This window comes from Urocitellus parryii, unplaced genomic scaffold, assembly GCF_045843805.1.
Source record: "Urocitellus parryii isolate mUroPar1 unplaced genomic scaffold, mUroPar1.hap1 Scaffold_145, whole genome shotgun sequence".
Lineage (NCBI taxonomy): Eukaryota > Metazoa > Chordata > Mammalia > Rodentia > Sciuridae > Urocitellus > Urocitellus parryii.
This window is the reverse complement of record NW_027552032.1, coordinates 85,728-112,574: the sequence shown is the minus strand read 5'-3', so window position 1 is coordinate 112,574 and position 26,847 is coordinate 85,728. Positions and strand designations below refer to the sequence as shown.

The 26,847-nt window shown below is 40.3% G+C and overlaps 1 protein-coding gene across 1 annotated transcript in view; it reads right to left on the bottom strand.

Moving 5' to 3' along the window:
- Nucleotides 1-447: 447 nt before the first annotated feature.
- The window catches only part of LOC144251650 (DNA polymerase alpha catalytic subunit-like), a 67,616-nt gene continuing 41,216 nt past the window's right edge, over nt 448-26,847 (bottom strand). The window contains 1 exon segment of the mRNA XM_077794460.1: nt 448-529. Within this exon segment, the coding sequence (XP_077650586.1) occupies nt 477-529 (53 nt within the window). The 3' untranslated portion in view covers nt 448-476.

Sequence of the window (26,847 nt, the reverse complement as noted above, 5' to 3'; positions counted from 1 at the left end):
TAGATGCTCCTCTCTCACTTTGTAAAATTTCCTGCAACCTCTCTTAGGATAATGAATTATATCATCAACAGATTCATCATCCTTGACAAGGAATTTTAGCAATCATCACTACTCAAGGGGGCACTTTGAGGGTCTCAAATTGTCTGTTTGCACCTGCATCCCCTCCCCCACCGTGTGGGAATGTCATAGTCTTTGATAACTCCATGGGTGCTTTCCTTGGGCAATATAATTGTATCCATTTTGCTCCATTTCTAGGTACATTTTAGCATCTCATATGGATGAGCTTCTTCATTTATCTTTGGATTTATATACAGACATCAAATCGTATTAGAATTGAAAATGGGAGGGGGAGGAGAGGGGAGCAGAGATCACTGGAGTCATCAATTCGGTTCTCTCCTGTCTTTAGGCCTTGTTGACACAGCTTAGCTCTCTCCTGCTCCTCCCAGGCAGGCATATCTGTTGCACGCTGAACTCCATTAATCTTCCTGAAAGGCAGTTGCATTCAGGACAATGTTAACACTTAGCTCTCCTGAAAAGAAGACAGATTCTGTGAGGCACAGAGATAGGGATCTGGGGCCAGCCCTGGCAACTCAGACAGGCCTAAGCAGGATGGATTCCATGTGGAGAGAGGGTGACAGCAGAGAAATGGGCTGTGTGGACTGGGACACCTGCATCGGATCAAGTCAAACTAACCCAAAGCAAGTGAGAAAATATAAATATATATATATCACATATTAATAATATGCATCAATAATATAGTTTAATATATATTAATAATATACATTAGTAATATTATTTTAATATATATTAATTATATACATATGTGTATTTTTTTAACCAATCCAGGACAGCAACAACCAAATAAATACCTGTCCTGTCCTGTGGCAACATCAGCCAGGTTTATTTTGGAGGTTCTAATAGACAAAACAATTATTGATCATTATTATTTCCATTTTAACAAATGATTGACATTTTCTCAAGAGTCTGCACAATATTAGTACATAATTTACAAGAAATAAGTAGTATAGAATGTATGTTTTTGTCATTAAAATGCCTAGCACATTTCACTTAGATCTCTATTGCGTCCTCTGCCTTCGGTCTGAATCTGCCCTGCACAGACAGACAGCCGATCGACCTGGCCCTGTTGAGGCTGCCTCAAGATCCCTACTGACTCTATATTGTGTCTGGATGAGGTCACTGCTCTGAAAAGAGGACTGAATTCATGTCTTTCTTCTGTGCCCTCTTTGTGCTGACCCTCTCCTATCATCCCTGTCCCCCAGCCGGCTGTGGCCACTAACAGAGTCCCTAATGCAAACAGAACTCAGGAAGCACCATCTGCCTCAAATCATGCTTTGGTTCACCAGGCCTCTCCTGGCTACAGACTTGATTTGTATGAATTTGGTGACTGCATTAAATACGATTGAGGGTAAATTATGCTGTAGTTACACACTACCCCCAAATCACAGTGCCCACGACAGGAAAATTTTGCAGAAAAACAGAAAGAAGAAGTGGGAGAACCAGAAAAAATCACAAAACCTGGAGAATCTCTTCCTGACGTTCAAAAGGGGAAAATTGCAGATAACCCCTACGACGTAGAGCCAGGATTAAATAAACAGATAGCTGAACATCAGTCCTAAATGGACTAGGATCACGGAGATGGGGAGACACCATAAATAGATTGAGGGACATTTACATTTAATTTATGTATGCATTTATATGTTGCCTCACACTCAAAAAGATTTAACGTAGTTATAAAACAAATAAAAGCAATGTAATAAGAAGAAACAGAATGAGAAGTAGAAAATCTAGACCATGACAAGCAAGAAAACAAATACAGAGATCAGAAAGACCAGCACAAATATAACAAGAGTTCCAAATTGCTCCTGAGTTTGTAGGCCTCACAAAGCAAAAGTGACATAATTATTATCAACTAAACAAGCAATAGAAAAAGCCTTTTAGTCCATTCTTTTAGATAAGCAAACTTAAACCAAACATAGCCTTCAGAATCTCCCTTGTCAGCCAAGCTTTTGTTAGATGTTGACAGCAGAGGGTTCAAAGTCGCATTCATTGATGAATACTGAATATTTGGGTATTTGTAGAAGTTTCTGAGAACAGCTCCCTAAGCCCCAAATATTGATAGAAAAATAAAGTTGAGTAGCTTCCCCCAGGTCTTTTGCTGCCACCTGCAAACCAGAGGTCTTCACAATAGGCACTTTGGGACCAATTCCAGCACACAAAAGAGCTCAACTGATTTCTCAGAGTGTGCCATTGTGGAACTTTTGCCAAGATTTTTAGCGTTGAAAATCTTCCAACCAGTTGCTCAAGTTGTCTGTTAAAATACATAATGAAAGCTTTAATAATGCTCTACAAAATGACTGATTTGGGGTATCCTGACTCTAGGAAATCTACCAGACTAAAGTAATTGCAAAATATACTCTCCTAAATCTTCAAATTAAATATTTTGCTTTCCAATTTGCAGCAAATTGATAGAAACCAATTGAAAAGTGGTTATTTGGCCAATTATGATAATTTTGGTTTTGAATGTGACTTTTTGTATTGACTAGGGACTATCTATTAATCACCTCTGATGTGACAATGAAATCATATTTTCAGCATAAAGTATAGCATCAGCAATTACCTTCTATTCTTAATTGCAACAGCATTTATTTAAAGTCACTTATTTAGTAAAACTATAAGCGAAAATAAGAGGGACCAGAACACAATCTACTTTAGATCACTCTATAGAGAGTTTCTTCAACACATATTTTTTACAATAGGTATAAGGTGTAGGGATGCAGATTCAATATGAGAAACACTCTACAAAAGTTTATATTATCTAGGTTGACCCTTACTTTTATGGTGGCTTTCACAGGTCAAATAAAGACTAAAAGTTCAAAAAAGTTGCAAGTAGACACATTATATTTGAGGGATTTTCTTGGAAAATCTTAGAAGTAAAATACTCACTTCTGAAGTATTAAAAACTCAGTCAAAACTTATCTAGTAATTGATGCTAGTTATTAAATAAATTTTTACTTCTTAGAAAGAAACTGGATAAATATTGATTGTCTACAAAGATAAGGAGATATATAATTTTGAGAGAGTAGAAGACTGACAAAAAATGAGCAGATGTGTATTGAGTTTGTTTACACATTATTATCTTTATGTTTAATAATCACAAAAAATTGACAATGACTAAGTCAACCAATTAGAACATAATTCAAAAATTATGGTTTGACTGCTAGGCAGGTCATTATGCCCACAGCATTATCACATTTGTGAAGGACTGGAGGTCTGCAGAAATAAGGAATACCGTATATTTGTTAAATGTCTCCAGTGGAAAAGAAATAGCTGATATTGATCACATCATCTGGAAATGCTTTTCAGTCTCTGCAGCTTTACTGGTTCCAGTCCTCTGTGACCTGATGAATCTACTGCATCCTTCCCAGAAGGTGAGAGTTAGGCAGAAAGCTTGAAAAGGGAAGATATTCATGGTGCTAAGGAAACAAAGATCCACCAGGGGAGATTGCCTAACTCAAGACACTCACCAAACTTTGACTTTACATGGGGAAGAAGGTTAAAAAGCTGTGCTGAAAATATGTCAAGTTCAGAACTCATTCTCACATAGTTTTCAATCAAAAGCCTAAGAACCACACAGAACAAAGGGAAGAAAATCAAGAAGTAAACTAGAGTTTACAACTATAGTGCAACCCACACTAAGCTCAATTTCTGATTTTATGGAAGAGATCCATGACTCACCCTTTTTGCTTAACAGAGGAAAGAGGGCCCCTCTTGGTAGAAGTCAGTCTCATCTGGAGTGTCTGTGGTTATTTTACATACAAAATATATATATCCTACCATAGCAGTAGGCCCATAAATAATGCATACATTGGAGTTATTAGTTAAGGACTTTAAAATGTGTACAACTGATATTTTCAAGAAAACAAGGAAAAATATGGTCGGAAGAAATATAAAATATGACTAAATTCAAGGCATTTTGATTTTACATGCTTTTTTAAAGCATCAAATAGACACTCTAGAAATAAAAGTACAATGTCCAAAGTTAATATAAATAAATAAAAGTAGAAATAGTTATGGTATTTTTGACTCAAGTATTATGTTTGTTCAAAGGTAGGTACAGAGGATGGAGAAGGGGTGTGGAACATGTTAAAAGGTATAACATATGTATGATTGGCATCGAAGAATGAGCAAAATGACCCAAAAGTAATATTGGAAGAAGGAATGGCTAAAAATTTTCAAAAACTGATGAAGGTCATAATGATTAAAAAAATCTCAGTGAAACCCAAGCAAGACAAATGCAAAGCAAATCATATCCAAAGACATAATGACCAAACTGCTGAAAACCAAAGGCAGAGAGAAAATCCAGAAGGGTAGAAGGGGAAGAGACATGTACCTTCAGTAAAGCAACATAAGAATGATATCTCACATAGTAATAGAAATGGTGGACACCAAGAGGTAATGGAATGGGTAAAGAGAAGACAAAAAGCACTGAGAGAATGAAATACCAAACAGAATTCTATACCCAGAAAACTAAAAAAAAAATTGTTTTTCAGAACAAAAGAGTAGAATTTGTTGTTTCTAGGTGTGCATCACGTGAATAACGAGATGTTTTCCCAGGCAAAAGAAAAATCATTCCAGATGAAAACATGGAAATTCAGAAAAGAATAAAGAGCACTGGAATATATATATGTGTGTGTGTGTGTGTGTGTGTGTGTGTGTGTGTGTGTGTGAGAAAATATAAATTAACATTGATTCTTAAAAAAATAATGGCAAATTTTATGGAGTTTAAAATATATGTAAAACTAAAATTCTTGAAAAAAGTAATTGCTGAAAAGGGAAAGGAAAGAGGTTGTAACTATGTCATGGAAGTGGTGAAAGTTCTAGTCTGTTGTGAACATGTTTCAATATCCAGGATAATCATTAAACAATATAACAAATATGATCATAAAGGAAAAAAATAATGAAATTATAAAAAAATTTTCTTACCAATGTGAGGCAAGAAAGGAAATAGAAGAATAGAAGAAGAATAGACGAACTCTAGATATGGCAGAGGGGTTAGAGGGGAAGGGAGGGAGCATGGGGTTATAAATGATGGTGGAATGTGATGATCATTATTATCCAAAGTACAGGTATGAAGACACGAATTGGTGTGAATATACTGTATATACAACTAGAGATATGAAAAATTGTGTTCTATATGTATAATAAGAATTGTAATGCATTCTGCTGTCATAAATAAATAAATAAATAAATTTTAAAAAAATAACAAATTATATTTGGGCACATATAACTGCAAGAATATCAGTAAATTACTTTAAATGTTGGCAATATTCTTCAGGGAAAGATTAATATTCTAGATGATACAATATATGTAATACAATATGGATTTGCAAGTCTTTACGTTTGACTATGAGAACTACGAGAAAATGTTTTATTGGGTCCTGTCTCAGAAAGTCTAGGCTCTGTCATATTTGACGTAGTTGATCCAGGATTACAAAGTTCCAGGGTGAAATCCCATTATACACGCCTAAGGAAATGGTCTGGATCTGAATGAGGCTTAATAAATGTTTGGAAAGGCCTGACTGTTTCATGTCTAGTTGTTCGTATTTCTTTAAGACTTAACCTAATATAGAAGTTTAATGTTTTATAAAAAGAGAAATCAATCATGAATCAGGCATGCAGTTTTCTGGAAATCTGTTCATAAAAATATGGATCATCTATATCAATCTGAAAAATACTGAAAACCTGTAGTTGAAAAAAAGCCTTTCCTGTCTGCCTCAAGAGCGAGGAAGTGTTGAGTCTTTCCTTGGAGGAGGTATCTCTATCCCCTACAGTACTTTATCTGTGAGTCTCAAAACGATTTCTCAGTCATACTCAGCTGTGTCAAGAGATGAGAACTTCATGTTTTCTGAGGGGAGCCAACAGGAAGACACGGAAAGGAAATCAGAAAGGGGGCTTAATACTTCTTGCTGATTTTAAATGGACTAGAAACCCTTGTTTTTAATCTGTAACTGTCTGTGCCATGATGAAGCGGACACATATGTCCTGCCAACTCACATTTGTCCCCGTCTGAGCTTAGTCCCACAATGAAGCCATGTTGCAGAGAGAGCAAGGATGAGCTCAAGACGTGCCCTGCTGGCTGGCTGCCTGGAAACCTCCACAGCCAGGACAGATCCTTTCAAGATGTTCTTTTTATTATGACTTTGAACAAGAGACTGGAGAACTAAGGCTGCAAACACTGTTGGGCATTGGACTCCAAGATAAGCCCAGATGGTGTTCCAGAGGAAATTGAACTTTGTCATGTCTCATTAAATAGCCTCTAGGGTAGAGACTAAGGTCGAGAATGAGGGGAAGAAGCTAACCCCTTCTGAGACTGTTCAGTATCTTGATGAATATGGGTCCAAGGAATTAAGAGAACTGAAAAGGCCATTCATTTCCTCTCGCCCTGGCAGCTCCTTGATGTTAGTGCTCCAGGAAAAATCACAAAGGACCTGTTTTTCTGAGTTTGGCAGGTGTGGCTTCTTACATGGAAATGATTGTGTCAGTAAGGTTGGATTTTTTGGCTAATTGTCTGCAATTTTATCTGAAATCTGAGCATTGCTTCACACATAAACTATTTTATCGTATGCTGATTTCTTGAAAATCAGGAATTCCTATACCATTATATATATATATATATATATATATGGTATAGGAATATACATACATATATATCTTCAACTTCACTTTGTTATTCGGGAAACACACCAAAATCTTGCAGATGTCATCCTGAATAATAATTATTTACAGGATTTAAGGAAAAATTATAGTTAGCTACTTTCAAAATCTTCAGATTAACTAATTCTGCATAAGTGTGTATTCATCATGTGTTTTAGTCAAACTTTTCACCACTATTACCAAAAAACCTGACAAGAACAACACAGAGGAGGAAAAGATTATTTTTGGCTCATGGTTTCAGAGGTCTCAGTCCATGGATGATCAATTCCATGGCTCTGGGCCCAAGATGAGGCAGAACATCATGGCAGAAGCATGTGGTGGACAAAAGCAGCTGAGGACATGGCCACCAAGAAGCAGAGAGGACAAAATACAAACCCCAAAGACCTACCTTCTCCAGCCACACCCTACCTGCCCACTCTTACCATCCAGCTAACCCATTCAAGTGGATTAATAAATACACTGATTGCATTAGTGCCTTCATAACCCAATCATTCCATCTCTAAACTTTCTTGCATTTTTTAAAACAGATGAGCTTTTGGGGGATACCTCATATCCCCCAACATCATGATAGATTCAAATGTCATAGAATATCGACATGTACCAGGTACTTTTGCCTGTGTTATTTCTTTACTCTTCTTAGCCCTTTGGATAGATTTTGTTATTCCAGTTTCACCAAGGAGATAACCAAAGGTCCAAAGGGTTCCACTATCTGATTAAAGCCACATCTCTTAGTAATAAGGATTTGAATTAGGACTAAACACAGTGTTCTTTTTACTACTCTCCTGCTTTGTCTGTAGTCCTTATATTTGCCACTTCTTATAACCACACACAACAGCAACAGTAATTTAGAAAATGGTACTTTACACATCTTTCTATTTCATTTCATTTCATAAAGGGATTATTTGGAAATTCTTGAAAAAAAAAGAAATCTAAACTGCCAAATCATTTAAACTCCAAAAAGCAAATCATCATCACTGTAATAAGTTTACTAAACAAAATAATAATGATAATGATGAGATAGGATAAAAATGGGAATTGAATTTAAGCATTTATACTGTAAGGAACTTTGCTTTGAAATTTTCTTGGTTCTTTTTAAAGTTCAATGGCCAGAAACTTATTTTGGGGACAAGGACAGGAATTATAAAAATGTGTTTGGGCCTATGAGGCATGTGAGGGTTTATGAACAGGTGATTTAGGTTGTGTATATGTGTGAGTATGAGTCTCTGGGTATTTCACAAGACCATCAGCTTAGACCCACATGCTCAAGGGCATGGGTAAGGCAGAAGGCAACTGGAAAAACAAACTGGAACTGCTAAGGGAAAGATGGCTCAGAGCTCAGCTTTTCCTATAAAGTGGTAAGTGAATTTAGTATTTGTGAAAATTTTCCAGTGCTGGTTGGATTCCAGAAGGACCCAGGGTGTGCATTCAGCTTGCCTCTGCCACCTTCTTGCTCTGGCTGGGGCACAAATTGCCCTGACTCTGGCCTGGCACCGCATTACACCATGTCAAAGTCCATGCCCCTCTGTCCTCATCTGCTCCATCCAGAGATGCCCCTTCTGTTCTGCTCCTAAGGACACCAGCCAACTGAGCTGCCAGGAAATGTAGGCAGTAGGCAGAGCAGGTTCAAAGAGACTTGGAAAGCTGAGCCAGAGAAAGAATCCATGCTCTTAAGGGCAGAGAGCAAGGAAGAGAGTAGGCAGGATGAAGAGAGTAGATGGGAGCTCATGCTCCTCTCTACACCTCCCAAACCACGACCTATTCCCAGACAGAGGACAGAGACCAGCCCTTTCTGGTTTTTCCCAACTGTAATCACACAGCTCAAAGGCCCTCAAGGACCACTTAAGTCAACCTCATTTTATTGAAGAGGAAAACTGAGACTCAGAGCAAAGAAGTAGAATTCTAGGGCCATATTGAATTAGCCAACACCTGGGAATGGGGATCGTGAGACTCTAATCCTTCCTTCCATGAACCAATACTTTTGCCGTGTTATTCTGACAAAGTTGAATTCTCTTGCTGTGAACACTCGGCTCCTTCTTACTCACTGTCATCCCACACTCTCTATTTTTCCTTTGTTTTTCTTGGTACATGAGATCCAAGCCTCACTCGGTTTAGTTCTACATCCAACAAGCATTGTTACTGAGCACTTTTATGGAACAGGTACACAGTGGACAAAGTCCATGCCCACCTAGAGAAGCCTTCTAGAAGGAGCTTTTCCATCCTCATGTGGCCAACACGTCAGAGGAGCTTTTCCACATCTCCTAATAAACTCCACTTAAACACTCATTCACCTGATGAATATTTTATGAAAACCATCTGTTCTTCAATTGAAATTTTTAATTTTAATCTGTATACTTTAATATCCTTACCCTTCCACTCAAATACTCCAATATGAAATGATTTAAGTATTATTTGAAAGAGCAATTCTATTTTCTCAGAAAGACCTGGAGGGCTTTAGTGAAAACCTTGCAATGGTCCCAGGTCTCCCAGGCATAGTTGAAGTTTGGGGTGTAGTACATTTTCCCACTTTTTCAGTTCAAATGAGCATGGGGGTACATCTTGACTTAGCTGTGTGAGAAGCAAATATCAGTGAAACATATGAGAGGTGTCATGAACAACCAGGACAGAAAGTGGGGTGATGGTTTAGCTGAGTGGCCCTAATAGGTTTCTAGGCATTCCCACATCCTGGCAGCTAGCCGTGGAAACACCAGGGCATGGTCCACAGATGGACCGCACTGCCAGGGAAGGTACGCAGCCCAAAAGGCACAAGTAGAAGGTCACTCAGGCCAATGAGAACTGGAGAGGCACCCAGCTTTCTTTTTCCAGTTCTCAGGCAGTGGCATTTGGTTGTCCATTTGTTCTTTTTTAACACAGCTAATCTAAACCTGAGTCTCTCCCTTGAAGTTATTTGCTTTATTTTCTTGTTACTATGTACCTAATCCTTAAGAGACAAGACTGTGACTAAGAAGTCACAAATCTGTGACTAAGAAGTAAGAAAAATGTGACAGGTAGGTTTAGCTGGCAGCTTAGAGCTTGGGCTTTAGGGTCAGACAGGCTTGGGTTAAAATCCCGACCTTCTCACTTGAAATTTCTGTGATCTGAGAAGAATTGTTAACTCTTCTGAACGTTTGTTTTGTGTTCTTATATATAAAAGGAGGATAATAGGCACACATGCAGGGTTACGTGCCACATGTCTCTTTTACATGTCCAGTGTGTTGTTAAGGTTTCAGTCAGGACAACAGCCACTGCAAGAATGGTGGGAATAAGAGAATTTATTCAGAATCAGACCTTCATGGTGCAGAAGAGTGGAGATATACAGGAGGCATTACAGGATTGCAGAACTAGTCACTTAGCTGCCTACCTGCATCTGTGGTGAGGCTGGACACATCAGAGCTTGCCAGAGAAGCTGAGAAACAAGGACACACAGCAGCAGAAGAGGACCACCAAGGGGAAGCCTGGGGAAGGTCCCTGGAAACCACTGCATCGGTGGATCCACAACTGAGCACTTGGTGGTGGCCTGGGATACTGTTTGTCCAATGGGTATTGTGTAAAGCCCAGGCAGAACAGAACCCAAAGCCCAGAACTAGTTTTAGCTAGTTTAAGATTATTTCACTTGCACTTGAAGGGGTCTTAACTAATACAATAGGATTAACAGAAGATCAAGTAAGCATGAGCCTGTCAGACCCTAAGTGACATCATCGATCACTGTTATATAGATTTACATTCCAGGCTGTTCCATTTATACCCCGCTCTCTTCTCTGTTCTATGTAAATATATTAAGGAGAGTTCTTTCCAGAGACATCAAACTATATAAAATGGCCTCAGAGGCCTCCTTTCTGTCAGTGCCTACAAGCTCAATCATCATGGTCAGTACACAAAAATGGCTAAGATAGAGTCAGTGTTTTTATAAAGAAACAGTAAATGAGTTTACTTAGGAATTTTATCTCATCCTCCAACTTCTGCAACCTGTCACCCTTCTATGACACTCTCTTCCTGACCTTGAAGATGTCATGACTGTCTACCTCTGTCCTTGTCTTTATCTTACTAGCATCACCCAAGGAGGAGTGCAAGAAGAGTGCTGAGGTTTGAATAGTGTCTCTTTTCAGAGAAAAGTGATTTCTCTGAAAAGAGACACTATTCAAACCTCAGCACTCTCAGGACACTCCAAATCTGGGACTGGAGGGGATCGAGGGGAGAAGGATTTGTAGGTTCAAATAGTTGTAAATTGGATTTCCCTCCCACTTTCTATCAGAACAGGGATTAATTACACTTGGGAAAAGATGACTTTGGTAGCAACTGATCCCCAGCTTTCAAAACTATGAGAAACCGAGATGCAGAGAATAGGAATCACCTAGTTAATCAGTCAAAAACATTTTTATAAAGTCAGTGGGGGTGCCCAGCACATAACAGCTGTTCTCTCTCTCTGTTGGGTTTGACTAGGAATTGGGCTTAGGATACAGCACAGGGGCTTTAGAGTAATCATTTGCAAGGAATTCTAGATAGTGACCACAGTTTAATAGCATTAGATAAATAATGAAAGTTACTTAAATACCTTCTCTGGAAAATGTTAGAAATTCAAGTTAAGTGGCTTAGAGGTGGAGGCAGAGTGGGGATGACTGTTAGATCTAAACCAGTACAAGGAAACCATTTTTTCCCTAGGATGATTACTTCATGTATCTAGTAACATGTGGTCATAGTTGTACACACAGCGAAGACTTAGGAGACAGTGTTTATGTCTTCTGCTTTCTTACTGAGCTTCAAGATTCATTCTCTCTCTCTCTCTCTCTCTCTCTCTCTCTCCCTCCCTCCCTCCCTCCCTCCCTTTCTCTCCTTCTCTCCCCTCTTTCTCTCTCTCTCCCATTTCTCTCTGACTCTGCATTATTCTCTCTTTATGTTCCACTCCTATCTGTGAATGTTTTAGAACTTCTGCTTAGTAGAGCACATAAACATATTTGTACTTGTTCAAGCTAATATTTATGTAGCTTTAGTCCCAACATCAAATTAAGCTCTGTTCACCAATGGACTGCCTGGAGACTACCTCTAAGAGTACATTTCCATGACTGAAAAGCCTCCTGAAAAAAGGTTTCATTAAAATGGATGAGTTGGGAGTAAGAATTCTAGCCAAATAACCAAGCCCTGAAGTTGTAGGACAGGAAGAAATTTAAGTGCCGCATGGTGTCTAGGGTAGAGCTGGCAATTCTTAGCAGAAGCACAAGTGGCACCCTGCAGAGGTGACTGTGCTCAAGGGGAGAAGCAGTCTCCAGCAGAAGTGGTGAGAGTGCCCAGAGGATCCTCTGTTCAAGTGTATGTGCAAAATTATCAGCCACAAAGCTTTGGAGTGGCAGTGAGAGGTAGTGAATTTGGGTCACCATATTTGCATACTATAAATCCTGCTGTTTCACTTCTTATTCCCCCATGACTATGGAGATCAGTTCCTGAAGACTGCATCAAATCTCATCCACCAATCACCTGAGAAACCCTCATGCTCTTGCTTCACTATCTGAAGCTTTCTGATGTCACAGCATGGGAAACTGGGAAACCTGTGGCCATTCAGTTAATGCACTAGCTCAAAAAGCTAGAGAATTAACATTTACAGAGTAACCTTTGACCAGTGGGAAATGGGAACTAATGGACAGATATCTTTTTGTCCCCCCCACCCCAAGTGAATAGTTCTAAAATGTACTTTCTAAAATTTGTGCTATTCCCACAGGCCACGCCACTAGTTGTCCCTAGTGATAACCAGCTCAGGGATGCATCTTTGGAGCCACTCTCCCTCCTTCTCAGTCCACTCTTCATGTCCCTGCTCCTGCACGCTGAGGCCACATTCCTGGATAAGTCACTCATACATCTGGCTTATCTCAAATTCTGCTTGTGACAGAATCACAGTAAGAATTGGTCATTTTGAGGTAAGCATTGTTCTCATTCTCAGTGTTCTTTAAAACTGAGCCTCGAATCCAGATTTCTATAAGTAGAAATTTTTGGAGTTCTTCTTTTCTGCCATCTCCTTGGTGATTTGACCTCCCCGCTTCTGGGTCCTATGACATCTATAGCCAGTACAGCAAAAGGTTTGTTGTTGCTCTTTGCAGCTCTGGGGATGGAACCCAGGGCCTTGTGCATGGAACCCAGGGCTTTGTGCATGCTAGGCAAATGCTCTGCCACTTAACTACATCCCTAGTCATTTCCACTGTGTTTTAACTGGTCCACAAACATATATCAATTGGAAAACAGTAATACACTTGGAGGCCAAGGGGAAAAAAAAACATGCTAATATGTGTCATGGAATATGTTGCCTAGGGTAAAGGAAAATGAATGCAATGGACAAAGAAAATTAACAAATTAATCCCTCCCTGGTGATTTAGACTTAGAGGAAGAGCTACTTGCAAGTTCCTCTTTTTTCAGATAAGGAATCTGAAAACCAAGAAAGTTGGCTAATTTTCCTGATTGAGCATGGCAGATACATAAAGAACAAAGGAATCTGTCTTCCTAACCTTGTGCTCAGTCTTTGAGAAGATACAAGAGGCTGAAATGTATGGAATTAGCCAGAGATTTATTCTCAGTGTCTTCACTGAGGACAATTACTGACACAAGTAACATAAGAAGACTAATCTACTGGAATGGAATCTGTCAGGTCGAGATTCCCAATTATAAAAAGGACACACTTGAGGCTGGAGTTGTGGCTCAGAGGTACAGCACTTGCCTAGTATGCATGTGGCACTGGGTTGGATCGTCAGCACCATATAAAAATAAAATAAAGGTATTGTGTCCACCTGCAACTAAAAAATAAATTAAAAAAAAAAAAACTACACACTTGACTCAGTGAGACAAGTTAGTTTCTTGCTAATGGAATGCCACTACAGAGGGACCAAGTTCATGAAATCAGATCCCGCTGGTCTCCGCCTACCCTGACTGGATTCATCCTGCTTCCTGTCTGTTCTGCCCTTCCCTGTTTGGTAACCCATTTGTGACATACCTGGCCCCCAGTACTTTGGTCCTTTTGCACAGTCCTTGTTTTAATATCTGCTTCCCTTCTTTTGGCACAGTACCCAAGGGCTACAATCCTAGTACCAGGCACCGCTCAGGCTGGCTCAGCCCCAGACTGCTCCCACTCCCTGGCCCAGGCCCCAGAGGACCAGAGAGAAGAAACTGGCACAATATCCCTGCAGGTGGCCAGAGTCTCTTTCTGAGCCTTGCTGATAAAGGGGAGCAGGCTGTCTCACAAGAAAGTTGTGTGCTCCATTAGAAATCTTTGTTTAGAAATCACTCCTTTTACTGCATGAGAATTTGATGTCTTGTAGCTTTTGTGCATCTGACCTGATTCAGGTTTGGGAAAAAAGTGCATCCTACTCATTTGAAATCTCTTTTAATAGTTTGGCATTTCTGACAGTTAGTGAGCATTTCTCAGATCTATTCTTTTTTTCTCAAGACTAACATCATATTCTTGGGCCCTTCAAGCTTTCTTCACTGTCCTACATTCTTCCTCTGTGTTCCATTCCTGTGCACCCAACCCAGGTGCTTTACCTGGGATGAATCTGCCTAGGGAAAGCACCATAAAGTTACTACTTTTGGATCATGTTGAATTTGTGGGCTAAGAAAATTCATAAGTCTTTATATCATGAATCAAATACAAATTATATCTCTTGCCACAAATCACTTTTGGAACAAGGTGAACAATTGAGAAATACAACCAGAAATGAATAAAAATAATTTCCTAAGTGTGCTCAATAATTTCAGCCTCAGTCTTATCCAGGCTGTGTGCTTCAAGTAGGACACTTTATATGGCCAAATCATTAGTATCATAATGCCATGTTCCACAAGCCTTCACATTGTCACTGCCAGGCTCTTCATCCCTAAGAACTTTGAAGCTTTCATATTTTTGGAAAATCTTAATTGTAGCCATAAGAGGATATCTAGGAAAAGCGCAAATCAGGATTGCTTCAGACTCCTGACTACCAGGAGTAGTGGAAGAATAAGGATCATTCTTCCAAAATAGTTTTTGTGATGTAAAGGAAAAAGTTGGTAATTTGTTTAGAGATCCATCTTTTTATGATTCTTATTTATGAACCCGGGCATGGTAAAGTTTAATAAAAATGTTGCAAAAGGCTCTTATAAGATGAATTTATCATACCCACTTCAAAGAATCACATTCTCTAACAAAATTGTGAAATGGAAGTCCAGAGCAGCGTTATAGGCATCAATCAAGATGAAGCCCAGAACTAGGCATGAGGTCAGTAGTTACAGGGCTCCACCATCTCAAGACAAGTGTTTCCTGTTAGATATACATGGATGGTATACAATGCTTTGATGGCCTCAGCTACATCCCAAAGAGCACTGAGATCATGCTGAAGATGGAGTGCAAATCCACAATGTTGAATGAGTGTTAGAGTAAGGATAAAGGACACATGGAAAAGATGACATCCAACTGGGCCCCAAAAGAGTGAGTAGAATTTAAATAGAGAACATCTTGTACATTTGGGCTTATGATGTACTCTCTCTTGAAGAGAGGTTTTCTGAGAGTCCCACACAGTCCCCTCTTTTTTATCCACTTTTCACTGGGTAACAAGGCAGTTCAGTCCCCTTCACATGTACCTCAATGATAAGGTGGATGAATGATGGAATAGAACCAAATCCCAGGGAGAAGGTTCTGCAGATACCTGCCTTCCCAGTCTCTCACATAAGGTCCAGGTCACACAAAGCCTAGATCTATTCAGGGTTTGGGCTGTGAATTAATGTCAAATCTAGGGAAATAAGGAGCTGAAGCCTGGGACTAAAGAGCACAGGAGCATAGACATTAGGGGTGGGGGTTAGACAAGTCATCTCACCTGGGCCAATGGTGATGACCCTTATTAGGCAGTTCTATTCTGTCATCCCATAAAGGTAAATTGTCCCTTCTCCTGGAGTAGTCCAGATGGTCCTAGGTGTTCTGAAATGAAATTAAGGCCTATGTGTATGTGGCCAAAGCAGACATGCATGGGGGCCTTTTCTTTCATTTGAGGTCTATTGAAACACTACATGGTAATGAAGAAAACTACCTGGCCTCACAGACCATTGGCCTTCAGGGTCAGAGGCCACTTCTGGGGACACCATAACCATAAAGGACTCTGTGAGTGCTATTTTATGGTAATGTGTGACAGAAAGTGGGGAGTATATCATTGTTCTTCCTTAGCCTAGATCTTAGCAGAGCCCTTAACCAAAAACTTAAGATGACAGTCCCCTTGGCATAAACAGTGGTGTTAAACTGGAGATTAACCTTGGTGGGGGTAGGACTGATGGCCCTGCAGGGCTTTGGAAATGGAAGAAACTACTCTAGGGAACCAGAGCAGGAGACAGAAAATATGACAAAAGCTAAATAATGAGCTGGTGTTGACAGAGAAACACGTGAGTGAACCCAGTGAGAACCCAATAAGCGCCTGAGAGCTGCGGGATGCACATGAGCAGGCAGCAGCAAAAGCAGAAAATCTAGGTTATTACTGATCATATGTTCCCTTCACACACAGCCTCATAAAAACTAAAAACTTCCAGCATTTTCAGGGAACCCCAACCAATTCCTAAAAAAAAAAAAAAAAGAACCTTCTGAATCTCACTGGATTCAAAGTTTAGGGATGTTAATGTCATATAATGATTGATGCTGGCTGACTATGGAGAGCCAGAGTTATCCACTCCCAGTACCTTATGATTTGCTAAGCTCTGTGAATAGTTAGAACTGTCTGGGTGAAATCACAAGAATTTGCTCTAAAATCTGTAAAGAGAACAGTGGTCCTCCTAGCACATGGGGACTTTTTAATGAGGTGGACTCTAATGTTGAGTCTGTTCTTGGACAACCAGCCATCCTGGTGTTTAGAACTCAAATGGTGATAATTCCTGGATGCAAAGCCTGGATGTTCCCCGGAGCTTCCTTTTCCAACACATTCACTAGGTCTTGGGCCAAAATTGTCCTCCAGATTCTGAGTCAGCTGAGCAGGCAGGAGGACCCATGGAGAGGCACTGTATATTTTCAGGGGTTAAAGCTGACAAGTGATCTGTAAGGACACTCAACAGCAGCCCAAAACTGTGGAGGATGAATTTCTGGGGGCCCAAGGGAGATGATGCCTCTGAGCACAGTCAAAGCTCAGCTCCAGGAGCATTGTGTGGAGAGCTGACTGAAATACACGCTGCAGAAATGGCTGAGTCCTATGAAAACAGCCACTTGCCAAACTAAAATTAAAACTGCCCTCTTTACCCAGTCCAGAAAGCCAACCAGATTGATTTCCAAAATGAAAGACCTTAAAATCACCACCTAAGAAAGAGAGATAGGATCCAGACATCACAGGTTCCCTGTGTCCATGACTTGCCTTACTCCTGACTTTTGACACATAATGTTTAGGTTTAAAATCCTTATGAAGAATAGAGTGTATATGCTTTAAGGAAAAGCAAAGCATAATAGGGAAGATCTGAGCAAGCCGTGCACTGGTTCACAGATGGTCTTGAAACCAGAGGGTAATCCTAGGAATTCAGATGAGCTGGTGGTGGTTAAATAGAAAAGAATGCAGCAAGCTGTCTCCCTGAGGCCTGCCAGCAGCTGAACTGTCTTGATCAATAAGAGGCCAGTCTGTGTGCGCCTGAGAAAGCCATGCAGGCATCCAGGCCAGGGTGATGAGCACAGGCATGGCAGGAGAACAGAGCAGAGAAGACTGTGATATGAAAAATCAGCCTGGGCCTGGAACCAGACCTCTCCATTGCAGAGTCAGTGCCTGGGTGGCACCTGGCACACAGAAGAGGCACTGGGTGACAGTGGGCTAGCAAGACCTGGAGAATGCTGATATGAAAAAAACATGTCTGCATCTGTCTTGGAAGCCTCTATTTTTTCTACTCACTTGCAGCTGATAATGAAGAATAAGAAAAAGTGAAATTTGCTCATTGAAATTTTCTGCACAGAGAAGGTAGATTACCGATAAGGTACACAGTACATGTTTGCTGAATGAATGAATGAACAAAAAAAACCAAGGGACAAATGAATCAGTGAACAAATTGTGAATGGATCATGTTCATCTTACATCTAATGAAAAGGAAATAATACTAGCCTTGGAATCAGAGTCAGAGTTCTTATTTAATTTATTCCTTCCACAAGTATGTCTTGCGCACCGAGGCTGTATGCTGGGCTCTCTGACTCTTCCAGACATGACAGAATGTGGAGCTATGGCACACACATACCAAGTTCCTTTTTACAGACAGGAGGAAGACACACAATAACAAAAGTCATTAGTAGTCCAGCTACCACAGTGGTATTCAGAATTGGGTGGAGGGTACTTATTTCAGTCAGCCTTTTCCTGCAGTGACTAAAAGACTTGACAAGAACAATTTTAGAGAGGAAAAATTTGTTTGGTGCTCTTGGGTTCACAGGTCTCAGTTCAGAGACAGCTGACTCCATTGTTCTGGGCCAGAGGTGAGAAAGAGCATCATGACATTAGGAAGGATGAGGCAGAGGAAAGCAGCTCAGGACATCACACCAGGAAGTAGAGGAAGAGACTAAGCTCCACTCACAAATATAAACTCCAAAGGCACAACCTCAGTGACCCAGCTCCTGCAGCCACACCTACCTGCCTACAGTCATCACCTAGTTAATCCCTAGCAGGGAATCAATGCACTGATTAGATCGAGGGTTTCACAACCGTCATTTTACCTCTAAATTTTCTTGCCTGTATCACCCATGAGTTTTAAGTGGACACCTAATATTCATAGAAGAAGGTCAGGGAAGGACTCCCTGAAGATGGGGCACCTGAACAGAACTCTACAAATCAAGAAGCAGAATAAAGGCCTGGTCTGAGTACCCTAGGCAGGAGGCACAAGACATGCAAAGATTCCAAGGCAAGAATGAGCACAGTCAGCCAAAGTAGAGAAACAAGAAGGCACCCTGTGAGTGGGGCAGGCATGGGAAGGAGAGAGGATATAACGTAAGAGTGGCAGGTGAGCTTCCTTTACCCAGTTATGGCTGTGGGTAATGAAAATAGCAGCTCATGTCTACTTGGAATTTACAATGTGCCAATCATATCTGGACTCTCTCTCTTTATCATCATCACAACTTAGGAAGATGTGTCGGGTGAATCAAAGTATTTAAGATCCAGTAAGTCACAAACACCAAACAACCAGATAATATGAACCCCAACCAACTTCTGGCCAACTAGTGCAGATCAGCTTGATGTTGGGTACCATTATTACTCCCATTGAATAGGCAAAGGAAGTGGGCTCAGAGATATGGGGGTCATCACCTCTAAATAATACATCTAGCCATTTACCATGAACTGTACATTAAGAGTGTCAAGTAATCTACCTTAAGAGGTGTCTTCAGAGAGACTCAGGAAATTCTTTACATAAAGGGAAAACTGCTAATTTGTGGGTGTACTACCATACCATGGGAGAAAAAAACTAAGCTAGGTGTGTAAGATCATAGAACTACTCCTGGTACAGGCACTGACTAGCCACGGGACTTTAAGGAAATTGCTTTGTGTCTCTGAAGCTCAAAACATTTTAGCTATGGGTGGTGCATGGGGTACCAATGGAATCTAGTGGGTGGAAAGCATGGAGGCTGCTAATTGTCCAACAACCCACAGGAAAGTCTCCTCTACAAAAATTTATGAGTACTGGATTTGAGAGAAAAACCTGCTAGAGAGACCTGGGAGATAAGAAACACTGTGTTGTTAGGGCATGGTGGGGACGACAGCAAACAACAGTGTACACCCGCTAACTAAGGGCATTTCATGTAAAAATAATTCATAAACTTATGTGAACAAAAGACAGAACATATTGACAGGCCAGTGTCAGCCTGCTTGTGGCCTTTACCAGACCTGGTTACCAATAATTTTCTTTTTATAGAAAAGAAAGGATGAGTCTCTAGTGGTGCAGAGGTGTGTGTATATGCACACACACACATTTGTGCTCATATGTGTGCAGTGGCAAGAAGATGTATTTTTAGTGTTTTCAGAAAGTGAGGCTCTTCATCCCTCTTAGAATCTAGCCTTGGCTCTTTCTCTTTTCCTTGGCTTTGCAATTTTTCCCTCTGTCCATTAGACCACCCCCTTCCTCTTGCTTCAGCTTTAGCAAGATGAAGTCCAGCTGCCCCACTCCACCCATAAGAGAAACTTCTGCTTCCAGTTTTGATCCCTTCCTGCTGCCTCAAGTCCTGGGAAAGAGGCATCCTTGTTCATGTTACTCCTTCAGCCTTTGGTGACAGACAGGCTAGGAGAGACAGGTTGGCCCCATGTTTATGATGTGTTCACAGAGTTATTTACGGTTTGTTTATCCATTCAGTGTGTAGCAATTATGGCCTATGGCTTTCAGCTCCGGGACACACGAGCAGATTGGGAGGGGGTAAGTTGGCAGTGTTGAGCTCTATCCTTGTGTTGAGCCTCTTCCCTCAAAGCAAATGCAGTAGCCATCCCAGATGCTCAGGCACTGTGGCATTTCACAAAGACGCCAATGACACCATTGGCCTCAGGGTTGAGAAAATGCCCACAGCAGGTGAGAAGCTGAAGAATTCAGGACAGTGCAGTTCTCTGATTGCCAGACTCAGAGGAAGAACAGGAGAGCTGGGGACACTAAGTTACAGATGCTGGACAGGAGTCATCATCATGGTTTCTGATATAGGCAGACTAAAGGCTGATGGGCAAAGCTCCCAAGATCCTATGAGCATCAGGACATGCTGCTGAAGGCTCAGCGCTGCCCCCAGGTAAGTACACTTGCAGCCACATGACACAGACCCTTGAAAACCCTGCCCCCTACAAATGACAGGGCCAATGGAAAAGTAGGGTAGGACATTCCACCTAAATCCTGCCTAGGTGTCAGAGAATGAGCAAAAGCAGCTGGAACCTCAGTGTGGCCAGACATCAAACATGCATAATGGTAACCAAGTGAGTGTGTCAGAAGCCCTTCATTTAGAGCAAGTCCAGTGGGTACTGGGCAGTGCTGATGACCCTGGAGCCTCGGGCTGTTGGGTCAGCTCTTAAGGCTGCCAAAGAACAGCCGCAAGTTGCCAACACACACCTGGGGTGACCTTCCTGGGGAAGAATTCCCAGCTGCAATAAAAATTCTTAATTTTCTTAAAATGCAGTGAAAACATCCCTGTGCCTACACCATGGCTACACTGAGAGCTTGTCTTCTTTCCTCCCACTGATCCATGTTACACCGACGTCACTCTCTCATATGTCAAGGGGAGACATCAATGTGCATTACAGAAATGCAAGTAGTAGCAGAACAGTCCCTGTAGGATAAGTATGGCCTGAGGCCCTAGGAACAGAAGTACAAGTGCCTACAAAATGTAAGACTCTTGGCCCTGGGTAGTTTCAGCTTGGATGGAGGTTGAACTTGAGCCTAATAGGCTAAAGTGAAACTGGTAAGATCTTATGTAGTCTTAAATGCAAAAGGGTGATCAGGGCAAGGGGTTAGTTCCAGGAGCTGAGGAACATGGAGCATTTACATGGACTCACTCCCCAGAGAGAAGGGGAAGCAAGATGTAGAACAAGGGTAGTCAGAACATTAGAATTTCTACAAAGAGCTGTCTTTTTTTCTGGCAGATTGAAGAAGGTGGTGGAAGAAATGACATATGGATAGTTTTCATGCAATCAACATTATTCAAATACTTTTACTAAATGATCAAGAAGTTGTACCTTTAATTTATATCTGTACTGAAGAGAGGAAATAGTTATAAAGAATATTAAAAGAATCTCCATTTACTAGGACCCAGAGGCCCAGGAAAATAGTAAGCACCCAATAACTAAAAAATCAAAGAAAGAAAGAGAAGAAATCCACCAATGATAGTACTCACCAGGTACGATTTTATTAGTACTTCTATTTAGTTTTCACCACTGAGGTCTCTGCTCTGCCTTCTACTTGAACTTATTCAAACCAAACCAATATAATCTAAAAGAGATATTGTCCCTCCATAAAACAATTTATTCACTGAGAAATATTGGAGAGAGTAATCTTAAGAAGGATCTGAACTTGGAAAAGACCTCAGTAGATTATAGAATCTTAGTCCCTGCCTCCTGACTATATCCCTAGAGGGATGACCAGGCTCAAGGCCACCACCAGACAGAAAGAAGCAAACAGAAAACATGAGTATTTCCAATAGTCTATCTGTTACAGAGGGGTTAACCACACAGACAAAAGTGCACACACCAAGGGGTAAAAATTATACACTGTAACAATTTATATACAATTGTCTACAACCAATAACTCTAGATTTAAGCATGAATGAATGAATGAAATCTTTAGAGTTGTTTTTTTTGTGATACCTCTAGAAAAATAGCAATTCAGTTTAAGCATTTATTTGGTACCTCTTTTTGCAATCAACCTATTTGGTGTCCCTCAGTTGCAGAGGAGAATACTTAGTGTCCCTGTTCTCTATAATTTATCAGAGGTAGGTGGATACAGGTTTGATGGCACCTCGAGCATATGGAGTCTTTGAGACCCTCTCAAAGTATTATATGCAAAACTGCTTTGGAAGAAGCAGGTGGAAATTAAGGGCTCTAAAGCTTAAGTTCATTTGCTTCTTGGTGAATCTATTGCTACTGTATAGAACGTGTTCCTTTAGGCCTCAGGGACTTGAGAAAACAGACCAGGTTCAGGCCCTTTCTTTTCCTCTGCCCACCAGCCCATGGGCCCATGGCATTGTGTGAATCTGGCTTCTTATCTATTCACCTCCCAGAACAGGAAGCTCCCTCTGTTGCCAGAACATTCCATCATTCCATTAGCATCCTGATGGGACAGGCTTGGAGGGGTGAGGGCTTGTTTTAATTCTTCCATTTATTCACTAAATAAATAAATAAGCAGACAAATAAAGAAAAAAAATATTTACACAGTACGCTGAGTTAAACACTGCACTGTGTCACAGGAATGATACAAAGATAACGAATACAGCAAGCATCAGTTTTCTATTGCTTTGTTACAAATCACCCCAATTCTAGCGGTTTTGAAAAAACAAGTATGTATTATCTCAAACAAGGGGCTGACCAGGCTACTTTCTCATCTAAAGACCCTTCTAGGGAGGAATCCACATCCAAGCTCATACAAGCATTGGCAGAATTCATTTCCTTGTGCCTAGGAGTGAGGCCGGCTTCTAAGGGGTTTCTGCTCCTCAGTGCCCTGCCTCTCTGCACGTTCCATAGGCAGTTGACAATGTGGTTTCTTCCATCTGCAAGGCCAGTGGGAGAACTTCTCCGGTTTGCTAGGACCTTCTTATGCAATGAAACTTTGTCACAAGAGTGATATCATGGAGCACCTTTACCAGATAACAAACCTCATCAAGAGAGTGTCATCCCAACACCTTTGCTATATTGTGTTGGTTAAAAGCAAGTAAGTCACAGGTCCTGCTTATACTCCAAAGGGTGGGCTTGGGGTGATAGAGTGTGTTTCCCACTATTTATTTGAAACTTTATGGAGCTCTCATTTTAGTATTTTGTTTCAGATTACTGGAACCCACTCTCTAAATTTTTAGAAAATTCTTCTGACTATATTATATTAAAATTTAGTGTGCCTAATCAAAGAGAACTGCCACTTAAATAATTGATATTACTCTCCATATATGTATCTATATAATATATAAGATCTATATTATATAGAGATCAATCTATATATATAGAGAGAGGTAGATCTGTCTGTATAATATATATGGATCTATGTATATAAATACACACACACACACACACACACATACACACACACAGATAAGATGTCCCCCAAAAGTTCATAGGTAAATGATTGGATTATAAGAGGTTTAATCTGATCATTGCATTAATCCTCTATAGGAATTAACTGGGTGTAACTGTAGGAAGGCAAGGTGTAGCTGGAGGAGGTGGGCTCCTGGCGGAGAGACTTTGGAGTGGAGCTCTCTCTTTCTGCTTCCTGGTGCCATGTCCTGACTTGCTTTTCTCTGCCACACCCTTCCATAGTGATGTTCTGCCTCACCTTGACCCCCAAGGGTGAAGCCAGCCCGCTGTGGACTGAGACCTCTGGAATAAGTAAACTTTTCCTCCTTGAGGTTCTTGTAGTCAGAGGTCTATCGTTCACAGAGGCAAAAATGCTGACTAAAACACATATTTCTGATGCATCCCAGAGATAGTTTTTAAGTTTTGAAGCACAGTAATAAGATGCATTCCTGTACTACATTCCAGTTTGCACCAGACCATTATGAGTCCTGTTCTCTCTCCCTGTGTACTGCCTCCTTTCCCATTTCCTGTCTCCCAGAGGTAACCCCTTTTAGTTACAATAATTTCTTGCTTTTTATGATAATTTTGTCCCACATATATTTAACTAAAAAGCTAAAATAATTGTGTATTTTTGCTGATTTCTGAACTGTATAAAAATGGCATGATACATTACAAAGTTTTCTACAATTAGCTTCTTCCATGCAATATCGTATTTTTGAGATTGAGCTCTACTTACTTTTGTTGTGTCCTAGTCTAGAAAGGTCATATTGCTAGGAATATGTTTTTTAGGTTGACAATGTTTTTCTTAGATCTTTGAAGATGTTAATATTTTGAGTATCAGTTCCATTGTTCCTGCATTGAGTTTTTTTTTTTTTTTTTATTGTTGGTCGTTCAAAACATTACATAGTTCTTAATACATCATATTTCACAGTTTGATTCAAGTGGGTTATGAACTCCCAATTTTACCCCGTATACAGATTGCTGTATCACATCAGTTACCCTTCCATTGATTGACAAATTGCCTTTCTAGTGTCTGATGTATTCTGCTGTCTGTCCTATTCTCTACTATCCCCCCTCCCCTCCCCTCCCCTCCCCTTTTCTCTCTCTACCCCTTCTACTGTAAATCATTTCTTCGATTTGTATTATTTTGTCTTACCCCTCCTTTCCTCTTATATGTCATTTTGTATAACCCTGAGGATCGCCTTCCATTTCCATGCAATTTCCCTTCTCACTCCCTTTCCCTCCCACCTCTCATCCCTGTTTAATGTAAATCTTCTTCTCAAACTTTCATCCCTACCCTGTCCTTGTTTACTCCCCTTATATCAAAGGGGTCATTTGGTATTTATTTTTTAAAGATTGACTAGCTTCACTTAGCATAATCTGCTCTAATGCCATCCATTTCCCTCCAAATTCTATGATTTTGTCATTTTTTTTTGGGGGGGTTTTATTTTTTTTTTTATTGGTCATTCATAACATTACATAGTTCTTAATACATCATATTACACGGTTTGATTCAAGTGGATTATGAACTCCCGCTTTTACCCCGTATACAAATTGCTGTATCACATCAGTTACCCTTCCATTGATTGACATATTGCCTTTCTAGTGTCTGATGTATTCTGCTGTCTGTCCTATTGTCTACTATCCCCCCTCCCCTCCCCTCCCCTCCCCTCCCCTTTTCTCTCTCTACCCCTTCTACTGTAAATCATGTCTTCCATTTGTATTCTCTTGACTTACCCCTCCTTACCTCTTATATGACATTTTGTATAACCCTGAGGATCGCCTTCCATTTCCATGCAATTTCCCTTCTCACTCCCTTTCCCTCCCACCTCTCATCCCTGTTTACTGTAAATATTCTTCTCAAGCTCTTCGTCCCTACCCTGTCCTTGTTTACACCCCTTATATCAAAGGAGTCATTTGGTATTTGTTTTTTATTTTTTTATTTATTTATTTATTTTTTTTTTTTTTTTGATAAGTCTTAGATTTTATAACCTTAAATATCTGCATGATAATATCATCACATATGGAGTAAAAGAATAAGGTGCAGACTAAAGAAAATAGGTACACTTATGCTTTAAATGACACACCAAAAATCCATAGAAAAATAGACATAATACACCTATAGACAACTCACATTATTTTTTTTTTTTTTTTTTTTTAGCACAATATTTTTTTTTTTTTTTTTTATTGGTCGTTCATAACATTACATAGTTCTTAATACATCATATTACACGGTTTGATTCAAGTGGATTATGAACTCCCGCTTTTACCCCGTATACAAATTGCTGTATCACATCAGTTACCCTTCCATTGATTGACATATTGCCTTTCTAGTGTCTGATGTATTCTGCTGTCTGTCCTATTGTCTACTATCCCCCCTCCCCTCCCCTCCCCTCCCCTCCCCTTTTCTCTCTCTACCCCTTCTACTGTAAATCATGTCTTCCATTTGTATTCTCTTGACTTACCCCTCCTTACCTCTTATATGACATTTTGTATAACCCTGAGGATCGCCTTCCATTTCCATGCAATTTCCCTTCTCACTCCCTTTCCCTCCCACCTCTCATCCCTGTTTACTGTAAATATTCTTCTCAAGCTCTTCGTCCCTACCCTGTCCTTGTTTACACCCCTTATATCAAAGGAGTCATTTGGTATTTGTTTTTTAAAGATTGACTAGCTTCACTTAGCATAATCTGCTCTAATGCCATCCATTTCCCTCCAAATTCTATGATTTTGTCATTTTTTAATGCAGAGTAATACTCCATTGTGTATAAATGCCACATTTTTTTATCCATTCATCTATTGAAGAGCATCTAGGCTGATTCCACAATCTTGCTATCGTGAATTGTGCTGCTATGAACATCGATGTAGCAGTGTCCCTGTAGCATGCTCTTATTAGGTCTTTAGGGAATAGACCGAGAAGGGGAATAGCTGGGTCAAATGGTGGTTCCATTCCCAGCTTTCCAAGAAATCTCCATACTGCTTTCCAAATTGGCTGCACCAATTTGCAGTCCCACCAGCAATGAACAAGAGTGCCCTTTTCCCCGCATCCTCTCCAGCACTTATTGTTGTTTGACTTTCTAATGGCTGCCAATCTTACTGGGGTGAGATGGTATCTTAGGGTAGTTTTGATTTGCATTTCTCTGACTGCTAGCGATGGTGAGCATTTTTTCATGTACTTATTGATTGATTGTATGTCCTCCTCTGAGAAGTGTCTGTTCAGGTCCTTGGCCCATTTATTGATTGGGTTATTTGTTATCTTATTGTCTAATTTTTTGAGTTCTTTGTATATTCTGGTTATTAGGGCTCTATCTGAAGTGTGTGGAGTAAAGATTTGTTCCCAGGATGTAGGCTCCCTGTTTATCTCTCTTATTGTTTCTTTTGCTGCGAAAAAACTTTTTAGTTTGAGTAAGTCCCATTTGTTGATTCTAGTTGTTAACTT